We start from the raw sequence: 17,387 nt of genomic DNA on the forward strand, positions 1-17,387 counted from the left end.
ATGACTGAGAAGGGATGAGCAGTTTAGGTGGAAGCTGCAGGCTGATTGGAACCTGCTGGCAATGACCCACCTTCCCTGTGTGAAATGTGTAGGGAGATCTCTGCTTACTTGGGCGTCCTTGACAGAAATGTTACTAATTCTCCCTTGTCAGTGGAGAAGCCAGGGCGTGACCATAGAGACTGAATTGCCCTTTCACCTGTGGATCTGACTTCACTGCAGAGTTAACACAAACTCTTCCCTGGGTGTTGCCCCAACCCTTTCCCATCTGTACACAAAACCCTCTCACCTGAGACTGATGATGCTGGGAACTGAGTCTAGCTGGCATGACTGAGAGTATAGGCTTTCACGTGGGCTGGTAGCAGTCCACTCTGGAGTGAAGATGCAGGCTAAATCACTCGAGTGCCGACAGTCTTCCAGTGCCTTCCCACAATTCCACCTGTATCCAGCTGGACAGACAAGTTGTCCCCCAGTTCACTGGGAAAGAATCAGAGGGACTCAGCTTAATGCAGCACAGAGAACTCTGGGGTCTGCCTCCAGAGGTCCAGGCCGCACACATGGGGGTGCGCAGTGACTTGGGCAGGGCTTTGCAGTGCGGCTGCTCACCCCTGGGCTGGACTAACCCAGGCACTCAGACCTGGGCGCCAATCACCCAGGCTAATAATGCCATGAAAGGAGCTGAGGCCCTGGGTCTTAGGCAGTGTAAAGAGGAAGTTGGCCCTGCTGCTAACCTGTTGCAAGGCTGGGTAGAGGGGTCAGTCTCCATTTCATTCCTTTTGGCCTCCGTGTTTTGACGCTTCCTCCTTCTCTGGTCACTGTGTGGATGGTGATGTGAGATCAGGTATCCACACCCAGTTCTGGTCATTTCCTGCACCAGGGCTCAGTGCTGAAGGAGAAGTTAGTGCCAGCAGTAAGCTCAGTAAAAGGCTAATTTTACTTCTTCCCCAACAGACTCTGCCCCCCATTAAAAACCTCCCTGCGCCCAATCCACCTGTCAGCCACAGTCAGAGGAGGCACCTGATGGACAAAGAAGCCAGTAGACTGTGGGCCAAACCAGAGCCTCCCAAGTCCCATCTGCTACACCTCGGAGTGACAGCCAGGTCCCATTCCATGGACGACTTCCTGAGTAACTTCTGCTCCGAGCTCCCCAAATACTTCCTTTGCCGGTAAGAAAAGACAGGCCTCTTGTTTGGAATTACATCTCCACCTGACCCAGAGCTCTTCCTGCTGCGACGCATGCCCGTGTACGTCGACTCAACCCTTGGACTAGAAACATGGCAGCTGTTTCACAGTGCACAGCAATTGCATCGGGACAAGGATGTTTCTCCGTGAGCTGCAGGAGGAATTTAGGGTGGCTGAATCCAGAAACCTGAGTTGAGATCTGGCTTGACACCTGGCTCTTGGGAAGTGAACCCAGGGATCTGTAATGCCACTGTGTCCCTTTACCTCAGCGGTTCTCAAACTGGGGGTTGTGACCCCTCAGGGGATCGTGAGGTTATTACATGGGGGTTGCAAGCTGTCATCCTCCACCTCAAACCCTGCTTCTCTCCAGCATTTATAATGGTGTTAAATATTTAAAAATCTGTGTTTTTAATTTATATGGCGGGATCGCACTCAGAGGCTTGCTGTGTTAAAAGGGTCACTAGGACAAAAGTTTGAGAACCACCAAGTGGCACCTTGTCTTCCCCTCTGCTGCCTCCAGCCCTAGCTCAGAAACCACCAGCTGATTCCCTGCCTCGCCTAGGAAAAACTATCGTCTGATCTGTGCTTGCAGGGCTCTGATGCTGGTGGGGCTCAAGGTGCTCTGCTCATTGTCAGCAGCATTAAATCCCTCAACGCCAAGTGCCTCGGGTTGGAGCTGAGCAAGGGCTGAGCTCACGACTCTCTGCCATCGACGTACATGCACTGTGAGCCCCGCATGCACTGACGCTTGCCTGGGGAGTTGGGAACAGACCGGGAAGGCTCCTGGCAGACACTTGGGGCCTGGGTCCCCTCTCACTGGTCCTGATGTGAATCAGGAGCTGTTCCTCTGGAGGGGCAATTCGGGCCCTTTGGGGGATGGTGATTGAGGGCTTCAATCATAGCTCTCCCGAGTGAGCTGCCAGCACATGTCCGCTCTCCTGCTGGCAGCCTCCCTGCTCACACCTTCCCTGAGTCTTCTGTTGGCCCAGGTAATGCATGTCGGCTGGTGCACAAGGCTGCTGCTTGGAATCGTAGGCAGGGAGCACAGGTCCCTCAGCCAGGTGCTGAGAGCCAGGTTTCAGACTGGCTGCAATTTATTGGCATCCGTAAATCCCTGTGGAACTAGCTGATCTGGTCATTGCATGTGTCAACGGAGGTGGTTGCTGCTTGTCTCAGCAGTGCCTGTGTGTGGCACAGGGGGGCGCTCTTTCAGTCCATTCTCTCACCCAGAGGTGCCTCTCTGCTCCACACTGACACTTCTGTGCCCTCCCTTGTTCCCCTTTGCTTCCAGCTGTTTGCCAGCACTGCAAGCCCTCTAGTCTACAGCATTATCCCTCCGATGGATGCTGCAGGGTCCCACGTCTTTCCAAAGCCCTGTTGTTATGTATCCTCAGAGCTGTGGTAAAAACGATTCTCTCTGCACCAAAACTTACTCGGTGCAAGGTTGGGTGAGCCAGGTGCCCCGCTCCAGCCCCTAGTGATGTGCTTGATGCTACCAACTCTAATTACCTGATCATGTCCTGGTTTCCCTCAGGCCCCCTCCCAAGTTCCAGGCACTGTACTTTGTCTCTGAGGCCCCCTCTGCTTTTTCTTATTTTGAAGGCATCTCAAGGAGATGGTGGGAGACAAGGCTGTGGGCAGGCGGAAGGACGAGGGAGGCGTCAGGACAGACCCTGTTCTTCTGGCGCTGGCTGGCTCTTCCGAACAGGAGATGCAGGTGGTGACTGACCTGCTGGCTGCTGTGATCAGGTACAGGCTCCCCTTTCCTTTCGGAGTCAGTGTCTCCCCGCTGTAATGGGGGCTGGGGGGGGGCTGGGACGGGGACTGCTGCAGATGGGCCCGATTCTCCGCTCCGTTCTACTGGCCTTCTGTGACGATGTGACTCAGCAGCAGTCTGACCCCTCCCAGCCCGGTCAGGCCCCAGGGCCCACGCTGCGTCTGCCGGGCGGCTTCCCTCAGGGACAGGGATCGGGTCATCCAAGCGATCCCTCTCCTCCAGCTGGGCAATCAGCTGTTCCTTGGTGGACCTCCCGATGCGCAGCCCCCTCTGCCTGCACAGCTCCACCAGGTCGCTCTTCAGGCGTTTAGCGTACATCTCCCTGCTGGCCCCTCGCAGGCCGGGCAGCTTCCCACGGTTTCCAGGAAAAGCCCCTCGTGTGCCAGTCCTTCTCGAGGTCACCACCTCTTTGCCAGGGTCGAGCTGCAGATTCCTCCGCCCCTGGGACCGCTCGCTGCAATCCCCCGGGGGACCCTGTTACTGCAAAAGTCTTTCTCTCTGGTCACACATTCCCAGGGGTTAACCGCCCCCCGAAACCGTCTCTCTCTGAATCTTCAGCATGCCTGGTCCCCGTCAATTCCCCTTCGTTTTACTGCTCCCCAGTCACTTACTGCAGGAAGCGCCGTTCACGGGGTGCAGTAGATCCCACCGCTGCCACCAGTTGTCACGGAGTGTGGGGGAGTCCAGGCCCTGCACCCCTCTTCCTGGGATCCACTGAGACTCTCAGCCAGCCAGTAAAACAGAAGGTTTATTGGACAACAGGAACACAGTCCAAAAACAGAGCTTGTGGGTACAACCAGGACCCCTCAATCACGTCCTTCTGGGGGAGCAGGGAGCTTAGACCCCAGCCCTGGGGTTCCCTGTGTTCCTCCACCCAGCCCCAAACTGAAACTAAACTCACCCAGCAGGTTCCCTGCTGCAGCCCCTGTTCACATTCCTGGGCAGAGGTGTCACCTCCCCCTCCCCCTCCTGGCTCAGGTGACAGGTTCTCAGGTCTCCCATCCCCAGGGCACATTCCCAGGTCAACACTCCCCCCTCCCTGCTGAGTCACATCGTCACACCTTCCACTGGCGGGAACGTTGTGTCAGACCAGTGGCGTGGAATGGGAAATTGGGCCTGCGAAAGACAGAAGCGCAGGAGCCCTACCCTGGGGGTTGTGCATCGCCAGCCATGCTAAGCCAGGAGCGCGAGGGCTGACCAGAGGGTGTGCGCGCCCTCGCATGCCCACCAGCTGCTGGGGAGGAGCTGTAATAAATGTCAGTGCCGCTTCTCCTCCTGTGTGGCTCCCAGCTGCTTGCTGGATTCTGGAACTGTCGTTTGTCCTGGCTTCAGAGGCACTGCCAATCCCCCGGCTGTGGCCTTTGCACCCCACCCACCTGCGGAGTGCGAGATCCTGCTGGAGGATGCTACATTACGACTAACTGGCTGTACAGGCTCTGGGCATAGGCACTCAGGGATCGATGCCATCTTCCCCAGGGCTAGCAGGGGGCCAAGTTGGCCACTGACTCAAGTGTGAGCAGCTGGCTTACACTGATCCCTAGGGATCACTACACTGGCAAGGACATCAGCCTCACGGGCATGCGTCTACTTATGTCAGAGGGGACCATGGCCTGTTATTTCTGATCCCTTTGTTCCTTTCCCTCCCATCGCAGAGGCCTGCTGGAGGACATCCAGTTCCACCAGGCGGTGAGCAGGAGCCTGGATGAGCCCCTGCCTTATTTCCAGCAGGTCAGGGCTGCAGGATCAGCAAAGCACCAGGACAGGAAGCAGAGCCTGGGCGGCTCCTCCAGAGCGTCTCCTTCCCCAGCCCCTTGTGCGAAGGACAAGCCGGGAGAGGAGGAGGAGGGGGAGAGACAGGAAGAATGTGAGATGAGCCTGGTCACCTCTCCCAGGGCGGCTGGGGAGGAGCCTCCAGATAGCTTGCGTGACATCCTTCAACAGGAACAGCTACGGGAGGAGAAGGAGACAATCACCAGGTGAGGAGGAGGCCCGCCTGGTGTGATGCAGGGAGCATGGCCATGGGGAGCCCACTGCGTGGCATTGGTGTCACCTTCGACACGAATCTGTCTCCCCCTCTCACACTGTACCTCCAGTGGGCTAGCCATGCACTACGTGTGGCCACCCACTGAGTTCTCCCGCGCAGCCTGCTAGCCACCCTCCTCTTGTGTCCAGCGGTGCGGCCTGTGCAGGCGACAGGCCCCAGCATGCAGTGCTCCTGACCCGACGCAGCACTGCGGATGAGAGCAGCTGTGCACACAGCGATTCGTGCAGACGAGGCAGGGTTTTCAGACGAGGCGGTTTGGAGGCTCCTGCTCATCAGCCCCCGATTCAGGCACAATCTGTGCCGAGAGAGTGGCTGGGCTACTCCAGGGGAGGGCATGGGATCAGGTGCTGCATTTCTCCGCTCTCCGTGTGGCTGGCCGTGGCACCTTGGCACCCGCCTTGTGCACTAGGAGCACCTCCTGGAGCCCGGTGTGTGCCGGGGGAATCTCAGCTGCCCTCTCTGCGGCATTAAACATCCCCCGCCCGCACCTCTGGGCTTTCTAGGCTGCCAGCGTTCGGGAACCTGCTGGAGCTGGTGCTGGAGAACACGCTCCAGAACATAATGGTGGAGGCCAGCCGTGGCGAGGTGGTTCTGACGGCCCGTCCCAGGGTGATCGCCCTGCCCCCCTCCTCCGCCCAAAGGTAAGGGGAGGGAATGCTTCCTGTGTCCAACTGTAGTACACCTCCACTCCTGGCAACAGGGCTTGACTCTGTCGTCCCATCTGCCAGCAGCTCATGCGCCGGGTGTGAAATGGGCAGGTTCCTCCCAGAGAGTGCGACCATCACCCCGCTGCAGGATCCAGAGGGGGGCAGCAGGAATGGCCAGGGCACTGGAGAATCCAGGCCAAGGGTGTAGGCTCCAGGGGGGAGTCTCCCCTTCTGTCGTTTAATTCCTTTCCAGCAGGGGGAGGGGGAGGATGGGTGGACACCCGTCGTTTGGAGCCCTACAGTGCACCCCTGTTTAATAGGGGGTGGCTGAGCGAACATCCAAACCTTCCTCATGCTGGGTCGCATTTTAAAATTGGGAGCATGGTGCGGGAGGAACGTGGGTCCAACCCCAGCCTCCTCCTGGGCACACGCTCCACGTCCGTGCGGAATTGCTGGCGCCAGGTGCGGGCAGTCATGCCGCATCTCAGCGCCTGTGGATGTGCCAGAGGAGGGGGTGCTGGGTGAGGCCAGGGGGCCGGCTGTGTGTGAGGACGAAATCCCACCCTTCATACGCGTGTCTGTGCGAGTCTGGATTTCCACAACAAGTCCTGAGCTGGGCTGGGTCAGCGGGCGAACGATCCTCAGTAGGTGTCTATATCCCAGAGCGTAATGGAGCAGCAGCCAAGCTCCGACACTCACGCTTGGCAGCCCCACACCAGGGCTTCACTGCAGCTGAGAACCTGCACACCTCTTCTGAGCTCTGATCCACCGAGAGAAACCTGTGGGGGGTTGGGGGCACTTCCCTAAATGGCAGAGCTCTCGCCCACTGCTTGTGGGTTGGGCCAGAGAGGCCAAGGGAGGCAGGGCCAAGTGGTTTTATCTAGCAGGGCCGGGCACTGAGAAGCCATTTGCATGCGGGAAGGGGCAGCTGTGGGTGCTGAGGAAGGGGAGCATGGGCAGGGCAGCGGCATTCGGGGCTAGGCCAGGGGCACAGTGTTTGGGATGGGGTGGGAGAGGCTCGGTGGTTGACCTGCCCATCTCCCGGCATTACGGGGGCGGCTCCTCCTACTGGATCCCCCAGGGCTGTGTGGTGGAGGAGGAGGGTGACGTGCAGGAGGCCCTGAGGAAAGGCCGCTGGCCGGATGCTGCCAGATCCAAAGGGAATCTCTTCTCTTTCAGAGGCATCAGCCCAGCCACGCCTGGCCACCCTGCATCGCTGTCGTGCACGTCAGGGCCTGGGCCCAGCCTCCACACCGAAGGGAAGGAAACTGAGGGTCACCCTCAGATGGTCCTGTCTGCCTAGATGGCCTGCGTGGCTCAGAACCGCTGCCCATGCTAGCTGAGTTCAGCGCTCAGTCTGGTCTCTGAGGAATGGCAGCGGCCACAGCCCCTACTGGAATCCCCCACAGCAGCCGGCTCCTGGGGACCAGGCTTTCTCCACTGCTGGCCAGGTCAGAGAGGAGCCAGCCCCAAGACCCGAGGTGGGTGGCTGTGCCCAGGGGAGTTCAGCCACCTGGCACTGAGTGTGGAGGGCATCTTGCCTTGCATCGAGCTGGGCATTTGGAGCGGGACTCTGTCGGTGAAGTGTCCCCCGCATGCCCCAGGTCGTCCCTGTGGGTGGGCCGTGGGTTTTGAACATGCCTACTTTGAAACTGAGCCTGCCGCTGACGACCCCCTCCCTGCGCGCTGTTCCGGTTCTCAATCTCTCTGCAGCGGCGGCAGGAACCCGGGCCCTTCTGCTGCCACAATGCCCCACGTCAGTGAAACTGGGGCAGCTCCGCTCAGGAACGGCTGGCTGCAGCACTGACTCCCTCGGGTGCTACCCCCAAATAAAATGCGCTGTATGGCTGTGCCCTTCTCTGGGAGAGTGTGAGGTGGCTAACGTGTCTGGACTGAGCTCCTGCTGCCACTGGGCGCCCCCCTCGCCGCTCAGAGTCCTGTTATGGCCCATGGGCCCCGCAGAGCCGTTCATGCTGCTCCCCCAGGGGTGGGGGGAATAGGGACCCCTGCGGACTGTGCATGGCCTGTCTGTGCCTCCCCCTCAGCATCCCGTGGTCTGGCAGGCAAGGCCAAGAGCCGAGTGTTAGAGGAGAGAGATTCACCCGAAACAGGCAGGGTTAGCAATGGCCAATAGGTGGCACCAGCACCATGAGTAAAAGTACCAGATGGTTCAGCCAGACACCTGCCAAGGGCCCCCCTGCTCCCAGGCTTTGTGGGTCTGGGGAGTGGCTGGGCAGGGGAGTCACGCTGCGGAGTGCGGCTGAGCCAGAGTGGGCCCCACCCCTCCGGCCAGCTCCTGCGTGGGGTAACACGAGGGTGCAAGACACAGCTCTGGCCGCCCACCTCTACCCCTTTTTCCAGCCATCTTTTGGGCACGTGCCTGGCCATGAGCCAGGCCAGTTGTGCTGTGCCTCAGTGCGGGCTGGCAAAATGGCCCTGGTGCAGCAGCCTGGGCAGTGCATCGTGCCTGGTGCCCGGGCAGTGCTGCACTGCATGTTCCTCTGTAGTTGGGTCCTGTGGTACTGACCCGATGCCCCTGGTACCTGGGGAGTGAGGGGGGGTGAAGTGCCCCAGGTGCCCGGAGCAGTGCTGGCAGTGGGTGCAGGAGGCACCACCCGCTTGCTGTACCCAGGGACATGACACAGCTGAACCCAGCACTCAGCTACGAGCAGCAGTTGCATGTTTGTAAATGTCCCCAAGCCGCAGGGCTGGGCTGTTCCTGTTGTCAGAGAGACAGCGAGGGCCCATCTGGCTGCTCCAGAGCTCAGCCAGGTGCCTGGGGGCTCCAGATGGAGTCTGGATCCTTCTCCTGAGCAGCCTGCTCCCCTCCTCTGAGCTGGGGCTGCAGTTCTCCCCAGCGGGGCCTTCTGCTCACCCGAGCTGAGAGCACAGCGTGAGGTGTCCCCACCGCCCAGCCCAGCCCATTGTGATCCACAGCTCATTGCACCAGGGCGCTGGCTGCTTTCTCTGCCTGGGCGGAACCTGTGCTCCGGGGTCACCCTGTCCCAGGCCAGTGGAATGCTTGGCACAGCTTGGGTTGGGATCCTGGCACATCATGCACACTCACCCTGGCTGGGGAGGGGAAGAGCTGGTGCTGGTAATTCAATAGGGGGCACTCTCCCGTCCGTGCTGACCCAGCATGGTTCTAGTGTAGGGGCGCTGTACTGCAGGGAGCAGGGTGGGTGAATCGTTAGGGGGTGCTGTCCCCCTCCCCTCTGAGTCGGTGCTGACCTCAGTGTCCCAGCTCGGGGTATGGGGCACTGTGCCGCTGGAGGGAACACTCTTTTAATGAGGTGGGAAATGGACCTGCGGACTCCTGGATCACACCACGAAGGGGGGTGAACCCAGTGCCCAAGTGGAATCCTGACACAGAGGACTCCCTCCTGCCATGTCAGCTGGCTGCAGGCTCCTCCTGTAATAACCTTCAGGGCTGCCCTGCTGCAGTCCTGGGCCAAAGGAATCCTGGGGGCTGTCCAGCAAAGGCATCAAACCGCTCCTCAGTGGCAAGTGATCCCGGGCCCAGCAGGTTGAAAGCACAGGCCTCTACCGCTTGAGCTAAAGGGGCAACTTCATTAGCTGGCAGCTGCAGTAGACTGTTACCCTCTTAATTACTTGGGGCAGTTCTCTGGCCTGTGTTAAACACGGGATCAAATGAGATGATCACAATGGTCCCTTCTGGCTTTGGAATCTACGGCTCTTAAGCCAACTGACCCCTAGAAGGGGAAAGGCCCAGACAATCCTCATGCAGCATGGATCCCATTCATTAGATTGCTTTGAACTCCGGGGGAGGCCAGCTCCCTGGTGGCGAGAGCTCTTCCTCACCCCTCCAGCTCAGCGAGGATGGGGCTGAATCAGCAAAGGGAGGGTTCCTGGGTGTCAGTCGTGGGTGGGATCCCTGTTTCCTGTGGGTATTTCTAACCTTGGTGACAGCACGTGGCTAGTAGAATGGCTGAAAAGCAAGACTTTTCTTTTGTCAGAGAAGCCAGAGACCGGTGCCGAGAGCCGCAGAAGTACTTAGACAGTAGGCTACCCCTGGACAGACAGACCCATACCATGCGGTTCACAGGGATTCTTTTGGCTAATTTCTTCCCAGGCGCATCCCGATTCTGTCTGTCCCTTGGAAGAAAGCTCTGTAGAGGTGGCGTGGCAGGAGAGTCTTTGCTCTGCCCTGTACGGTGCTCTTAAAATATAGTGATTGGGGCAAATTCAGTAGGGAGAAACGGCACAAAGATGCACAAACTCCCACCAGCAGCACGATCCCAGACTTCCAGGGGATCCCCCCGCCCGGGGCTCAGCAAGCATCTCAGACAGACAATCACCTCAAAGGGGTATTTCTCCACAGTCCTCTACCCTTGATCACAACATTCAGCCCTAGATCTGTAAAACCAGCCCGGGATCTGCTCCCCTCTTCCATCTCTGTCCTTGGATCTACCTCTTTTGGGCCAAGATGCACTTGTGCGCCCCATGGGTGGGATCCCACCGGATCGAGATGGGGAACAGAACCAGGGGTGACCTGGAAAGCTCAGAGAGGCAGGATGATCTAGTCATCTCAGCATGGGAACAAGCACTCCTGCCTTCTAGTCTGATGCGCTCTGTTGTCTGGGCTGAGTCATTCTGGGTCTCAGCTCCCCTCCCTCATGGGGCGGCAGGATGACCGAGTTAATGTTTGGAAAGTGCTAAGCATTATTATATGTTTAAGGGCATAATATTGAAAAGCAAACAGACCGCGTGTGTAGCCTAGATGCAGTGTGATGCCTGGGGAACAGCTTTCCTGTTGTTAACAGCTCACATCCTGTCCTGGGGGGGGGGGTGTTATTGGTGACAGATCCGACCCTTCTCAAGAAAGAGGCGATTGATGTTTATTGTCCGTTCTCTGGCACCAGGCTGTGATGAACCGAGACTCCCCCAGCTGTGGTGCCCTGTTGGCCTTTTCTCACACATTGGTCCATGGCTGTTAGGTACAACGAATCTTATTCTCTCCCTCTGGGCCGTTTTAATCTCGGGGGTTGCTGGCTTCAGCAGAGTTATGCTGCTCTCCAGGGAGCTGGCTCTCCAGGGAGCATCTCTTCAGAGGGATTGAGAGACGATGCTAACAAGTCGGAAATACGGCTTGCGCCACCCGCCATCATGGATTCTGCCTCGGCCGTTCTGGAGAAAAGTGGCTGAACGTTTTGCTTCGGTGCCAGTTTTCATCTCCCTCCACCTGCAAAGCCAGGTTGCCATCGGTACCATAGCCAGGCATGACAGGAGAAGGTGCAGTTACAAAACTTCTACCAAAGGTCTAAAGAGCTTGGAGAATGTCTCCAGCCAGCTGCTAAACCTTATGGCACCACCACAGGGTGTGGGGGCCAGGACTCCTGGGTTCTACACCCAGCCTTTCTACCCGTTTGCCATGTGATCTTGGGCAAGTGGCTTCATCTTGTTTATCCCATTTGTACAATGGGCAACACGGAAACTTGCTCGTTCATGGAGGAGAGACTGAATTCACCGAGGCTTGGGAAGTGGGGCCATGAGATGGAAGATGCTGTAGACATGCCAAGCGCCCATTTCAAGATGGGCCAGGGTGCCGTTGTTTTGTGACCTGTCATCACGAGAAGCTCCAGGGACAGAGGGAAACACCGTGAGAAGCCGCAGGGATGGAGGGACAGCTGGAAACCTGCTTGCCCAGCTCTGCTGGGAGAAAGCTTGGGAACGTAGCCTTGCTGTTTGCTGAGAAATCACACGTTAACCCTGCCCTTGGGCCAGGCCTGAATGCTGGCTGCCCAGCACTCGGGGCAGTGTCATTTCCAGCCCTAGGAGGTGCTGCAGACTCAGGCCCTGCTTTTGCCTGGGGCATGTTTGGAGGGAAAGAAGGGAGCACTTTTGTGGTCTGTTTCCTGTGGGTTGGGGTGTTGGATGTTTCCCAGGAGGGCAATTGATAGATCTCCTAGGGCTGAGGACTGAGGTCTCCTCTGAGTAGGAGCAGGGAGCTCTCACCAGCGGCGCAGCTAATGAGATGCTCTCCGCCCGATGCTAGATAGCAGAGAGATCCGTCGCCATGGATTTCATACGATATGCACACCCAGCCTTTTCTTCTCGGCCCGCTGCTCTGCTGCCGGGGCCCCGCTTCTGGGGAGAGCCCGAGGGGGGAGAACAGAAGGGATCCTGACTCCTTAAAACATTTAACACCAGGCGAGTCATGCCATTGTCTGGGAGACAATGAGATGAGAACAAAACAGCACCTGGGCTGGGAGCACCGGTGAGAACCCTGTGTCTGCACCACACGGCTTCGCAGCCCCGCCAGGGCCTGCTGCTGACGCGCTCCGTCCGTCCCACCGGCACAGCCTCGTGTGTGGCAGAAAGACGGGGTGAGCCTCAGCCCTAGAGATAGTCCTCGCCGTGGGTTACCTGGCACCGTGTGCCGAGGAGCAATGAATGGCTCCATAGGTCCCTTGGTCTGCACAATTCATTATTAGTGTGGTGGTACCTAGAGGCCCCAACACAGGTCAGGGCTGCAGCGCGCTGGGTGCTGTACAGACCGCAGTGCAGATCAGGGCTCCAACGTGCACGGTGCTGTACAGATCCCATCACAGATCAGGGCCCCCGCGTGCATGGTGCTGTACAGATCCCAGCACAGATCAGGGCCCCCGTGCGCTGGGTGCTGTACAGATCCCAGCACAGATCAGGGCCCCAGCACGCATGGTGCTGTACAGATCCCAGCACAGATCAGGGCTGCAGCGCGCATGGTGCTGTACAGATCCCAGCACAGATCAGGGCTGCAGCGTGCTGGGTGCTGTACAGATCCCGGCACAGATCAGGGCCCCCGCGTGCATGGTGCTGTACAGATCCCAGCACAGATCAGGGCCCCAGTGCACACAGTGCTGCACAGACCCCAGTGCAGATCAGGACCCCAGCGCGCATGGTGCTGTACAAATGCCACGAGACAGTCCCTGGCTGAAGGAGATTGCAGTGTAAATAGCCAAACAGACAAAGGATGAGAGGGGAAAGAGGATGAAGTAACTTCCCCAAGGTCACTCAGCAGGACAGTGGCGGAGCCAGGCATCAAACTGACTCTCAGCCCCCACCCACTAGGCCGAACAGCTCCAGCAACTCAGTGCTCTGGGACAGGGCGCTGGATTGCTCTAAGGGCTGGGCCTGGAGCCTCCCTGGCCGTGTCTAACCTGGGACTGGAGGCCCTTCCCCTGATGGCTGCTTGGTGTCTGCAGTGGGTTGGGTGGGGGGAGTGTCTCAGTCTGGTTCCTAGGGGGGCCAGGGGCCTGCATCACAAGCCCACCATCCCTTGGCAGGTTTGGGGGAAGCTTGTCCTGCCCCTGCTGTTGGGTAAATAGTGGACTCAGTGCGGTCTGTCTGGGAGAAAGGGTCACACACAGCCGCAGCATCGATTTACCTGCCAGGGCTCCTGCATGTGGAGGGAAGCTAGTGCATCCAATGGCTGCCTGGCACAGAGCCCCTCATTGAGCTGGGCGTGAGCTCCCCTCACCCCCACTGTGTTCACGCTGGGGTCGCTCCGTCGACTGCAGGGGAGTGACTCCTGCTTTACCCCAGCGTAGTTCAGAGTCAGAGCAGGCCCTGGGGATCCCGCGGGCGCCCTACGGGCAGGGAGCTCTGGAGCGTTTCTCCTGGAGCCTGTGGCTGTATCTTGGACACGTTCTGGGGGGCGTCTGCTGGAACTGGAGATGTGGTTGCTTAATCCCCTGGCATTACCATTGGCTTGGTACCGCACGGCATTTCGATGAAAAATCCAGACCACTATCAAATGAACAGGGCCCCCATGAAATGGATTAAAAACGGGCTCACAGGGAGGTCTCCAGGTGTAATTGTGAACAGAGATTCCTCCTCGAACCAGGGAGTGTCCAGTGGGGTCCCGCAGGGATCGGTTCTTGGCCTAACGCTGTTTAACATCTTTGGCAATGACCTGGGAGAAAACCCCCAAACCTCCCGGATACGGTCTGCAGGTGACACGGGAGTGGAGGGAGGGGTAAATAATGAAGTGACAGGTCCTGGATCCTGAGTGATCCAGGGAACGCAGGCTGCATGGAGGACAGGGAACTCTCCCCGGGCTTTCCCAGTGCCGGGCTTTCCCAGTGCCAGCCAAACCCATGTTCTGCCAGGCCCTGCCAGAGCCTGCCCAGGAGGGGAGCCGTTTATCCTCACCCCATCTCTCGCTCCTTTGCCCCATTCCATCCTTCCTTCCTTTCCATTTGGAACGATGCAGGTTGCCTTCAGGCCCGGCTCCTCTGCGCACCCCCACTGCTCCCCCCCGTCCCCCCTGCCCCGCCCCGTGGCTGCAAAGTGATCCAGGCAGGTGGGCGGAAAAGTGACAGCTGGTGTTGTTCCAGGGCAGGTTAATGAGTGTCTCCTCCTCTGGCCCCCTCCGCCCCCCTCCAGCGCCCAGGCTCCTGGCTCCTGTCAGCCCATCAGGCTCCCATTAACAAAGCAGCCCTGGGGAGTTTGCAGAGAGCCCTGCTCTGGCTCTAATCTAGGTGGGCTAATCACCTCCCCTGCCCAGCCTGCCTCCTCTGGGTCAATATTTGCGCTGAGCAAACACAGAGCCTGTGACAGGTGTGCTGGGAGAAGCTCTCCATTGCCGACCCAGCCCTCTCCCCGGGCTCAGCACAGCCCCAGCTCCCCGGCCCCCCTTGCTCCCTGGGAGTCAGCGCTATTTTTATCAGGGCTATAAAAGCCCCACCGAGCCGCCGGCGCCCTCATTTTCTGCTCGGGAGCCAGCCGGAGAAGGTGAGCGACTCACCTGCCAGCGTGTCCCCGGAACCAGGTGAGATCCTGCCGCCTTCGGGGCCTGGGGCTGCGGCTGGGAGCAGGACTGTCCTCGGCTCAGGCTGAGGGGTCAGTGCTCAGGGCTCCCGGGGGCTGCACCCCAACCGTCGGGTTGCAAGGGAGGCTCTGAAATCCCAGGGACTTTTCCTCCGCTGCCCCAGGGACTCACCCCAGAGAGCAGAGGGAACGGGGCTCGGCTCGGCCGGAGTCACTGATCCGCCTGCTTTGCCCCCTTCGGTGTCTCTCTCGCTCCCTCTCCTCGCTTTTCCCTTCCTCTCTTGCTCTCTGCCCTTCTCTGCCCCTCTCTCCCTGGGGATTTAATTTCCTTCCTTCTCTTTTCACTACTCTCCTGCCCCTGCCCCCAGCCGTTTAACTCTCCTTCTCCCTACTCTGTTTGTTCCCCCAGGCTGCACCTTCCGGACTTTCCCCCGGGGTGAACCGGTTCCAGGCCCAGGGCAATGGCAGGGACCCCTGCTCCTGCACGTCAGATCCAAGGGGCAGAGGGACCCGCCCAGGCGTCTTCCCCCTGCCCAGTTGTCGGCTCGGGCCAGGGACGGGCGCAAGCAGGCCGAGCCCGGAGCAACCTCTGCACTTGCCTGGCGTCGAGCCCCACGTGCAAGACCTGACGTGAACGTTTTGTTCGTTCGGCTCGCGTTAGGCAGGTCCAGCCTGTCGGCACGCCTGTGACACGCCTGTGACACACCTGTGACACATGTGCAATGTGTGTGCACGCCGTGCAATGCCCGTGCAAGGTGCACACCCGGTGGACATGCAGCGTGTCGCTGTCATGACCTGCGCGTCATGTGTGACGTGCATCATACACCAGTGGCATACAGCCCCCTGGCCAACATGCCGGGACCCTACATACATGTCAGATGAGGTACACGCAATGCACACCCGTGAAATATGCCAGCCACGCAGTGCGCACACCTCCAGCGTGCAAGGTACCATGCAGCCCCAGGGAGCTCCCGGCAGCGAGTCTGGGGGGAGAGACAGGGGAATGCCAGAGTTACCCCCTGCCCGTGAGTCCCGTCCATTCCAAGCGGACCGGCTCAGCGGGGGTGGTGCTCACCTCTATTTCGCCCCAGGCAGGTCTCACTGTTCCCCCGAGTTCAGGGAACTCTCAGCAGCTGCCAGCAGCCCCGCAGGGCGGGGAGGGCGAGCAGGGCAGCGGTAGGGGGATGGGGTGGGGGGTCGCATCTCTTAGTTCAGCCCCCTCCCCCATACTTGGTGTCATTAAGTATTTGCAGCCAGCTGCTTCCTTGTGCCCAGTGACAGAGCAGGGCCTGGCCCCCATGGCTCTGTCCCCTTAGCCAGCCCCAGCTGCAGGGGCGGTGGGCGCCTGGCTCTCACCTGTGCTACCCCCCCGCCCCAGTGCCCAGTCAGATGCTCAGTAACTGACTCTGCATAGGGGCGAGGGCCGGGCTGGGGGCCCCAGGGAGCCCGCTCTCCCCGAAGGCCTGGTCTACGCTGCAGACCCGTTGGTGTAACTCCATCACCGGGGTGTGAAAAATCCAGCCCCCAGCGACGGAGTGATACCGACCGAGCCCCTGGGCAGCCAGCACAGAGCTTCGCCCAGTGCCCACCCCCTGGGGAGGTGGGGGACGACCCCCACCACTGTACAGGAAGATAAGCCCTTACCCACAGCACGGGCCGTGCCTGGGTGAGCTTCCCAGCACCCCCTCTTCCCCAGAGGGACCCTGGGGGGTGAGAGGGCTCTCTGCTGGGATTGCCAGCCACAGGGCCTGGTGTGATGTGCACCCCTTGGTTCCCCTAGGGCCGGAGCTAAGACCCCCTGTGTCACTTCACCATCGGGCTGTCCTCTGTGCAACCCGGGCTATGCTGGGGCCAGGGACTTGGAGCTGGAAGGCTCCACAGCCCAGGTCCCCCAGAGCCATTAGGACTCCCTGGGGAGGACCTTGCCCCATAGTGGTGTAGCGGGGAGACCCACAGGGCGGTTCTCCTGGGCGAGTCAAGGCTGAGGAGGCCCCTGGGGCAGCGGGGAAGGGGGAGGATGGATTTTGCCCTGGTCCCTTGTGCCCCCTCAGCTGGCTGGCTCCAGTTTTTGTCTCTGAGCAAGGCAGGGACTGTCTGCTGCCTGTCATCACCTGCCCAGCACTACGGGCCCCGATCCCAGCCTAGGGCCCCTCAGCAACACTGCAGGACAAATCACTGCTCCTGCTGACAACTCCCTTCCCCGGAGACATGCCCACAGCCTCCACCTCAGGGCAGGTTAAAAGGCAGTTACAGCGCAGGCAAGGCCTTTGGTCCCAGTTAACCTGTGGAACTGTCTGCAGGAGGGTCAGCGGAGGGGGGATGCAGCCGTTTCACAGGCCTAGGAGCAGCATTGGCCTGAGCTGGGCTCAGAACGTCCCTGCGGATAGCAGCGAAGGCCGGGGGGAGCCCCTGAGCCTGGCGCTGCCCTGGAGGGCCCTTGGCTTAGCCACAGAGGCCTCTGCTGGGGCAACTTGACACCCCCATGCCTCCCTCTACCTTGGCACTCCCTCCCTGCCCCCTTCCCCTTGGCACCGCCTCCACTGGGCAGCCCTGCTCCCCCCAGCCCTGGCGCTTTGCCTCGGGCTGCTCTGCTCAGCCTGAGCGGCACCTTGGTGATGGGGTGTGATTTGAGGGAGCTGTTGGAGGTGACCCCTTCACCTCCGCTGGCCTCCTCTGGCTCAGCATCCTGGGGCTCCCCCGAGCGGGGGAGTCCTGGCAAGCTCAGCGGGGATCCTGCTGCAGAGAGGGGCCGGGGTGGAGATGGTGGGTGGGTGGAAGACGTGGAGTCCAAGCCCTGCAGGTTGGGTGGGGTCCCCCTGGGGCCGCATCGCACTGCACCAGCAAGGCAACCAGGCAGAGCCCAGCACCTGCGACTCCGACATGAGGGCTTCACACCAGGGACCAGCCCGACGGGCCTCCTGCAGCTCTCACCGCTGGGACATGGGGCAGCACCCCGCTGCCCTGCTGG

At 59.9% G+C, this 17,387-nt stretch overlaps 1 protein-coding gene across 6 annotated transcripts in view; it reads left to right on the forward strand.

The window, feature by feature from the left end:
* The window catches only part of CFAP65 (cilia and flagella associated protein 65), a 52,137-nt gene extending 44,640 nt beyond the window's left edge, over positions 1–7,497 (forward strand). For 4 of the 6 annotated variants that reach the window (XM_073304873.2, XM_073304874.2, XM_073304875.2 and 1 more), the window contains 5 exons: positions 949–1,163; positions 2,782–2,928; positions 4,609–4,932; positions 5,504–5,641; positions 6,827–7,497. In XM_073304873.2, coding sequence (XP_073160974.2) covers positions 949–1,163; positions 2,782–2,928; positions 4,609–4,932; positions 5,504–5,641; positions 6,827–6,950 — 948 coding nt within the window. In that variant the 3' untranslated portion in view covers positions 6,951–7,497. Of the gene's footprint in view, positions 1–948; positions 1,164–2,781; positions 2,929–4,608; positions 4,933–5,503; positions 5,642–6,826 lie in introns of those variants that run through there. The other 2 variants (XM_073304876.2, XM_078854754.1) reach the window with 2 other exon arrangements.
* The last annotated feature ends 9,890 nt before the right edge of the window (positions 7,498–17,387 follow it).

Source organism: Lepidochelys kempii, chromosome 11, assembly GCF_965140285.1.
Source record: "Lepidochelys kempii isolate rLepKem1 chromosome 11, rLepKem1.hap1, whole genome shotgun sequence".
NCBI lineage: Eukaryota > Metazoa > Chordata > Testudines > Cheloniidae > Lepidochelys > Lepidochelys kempii.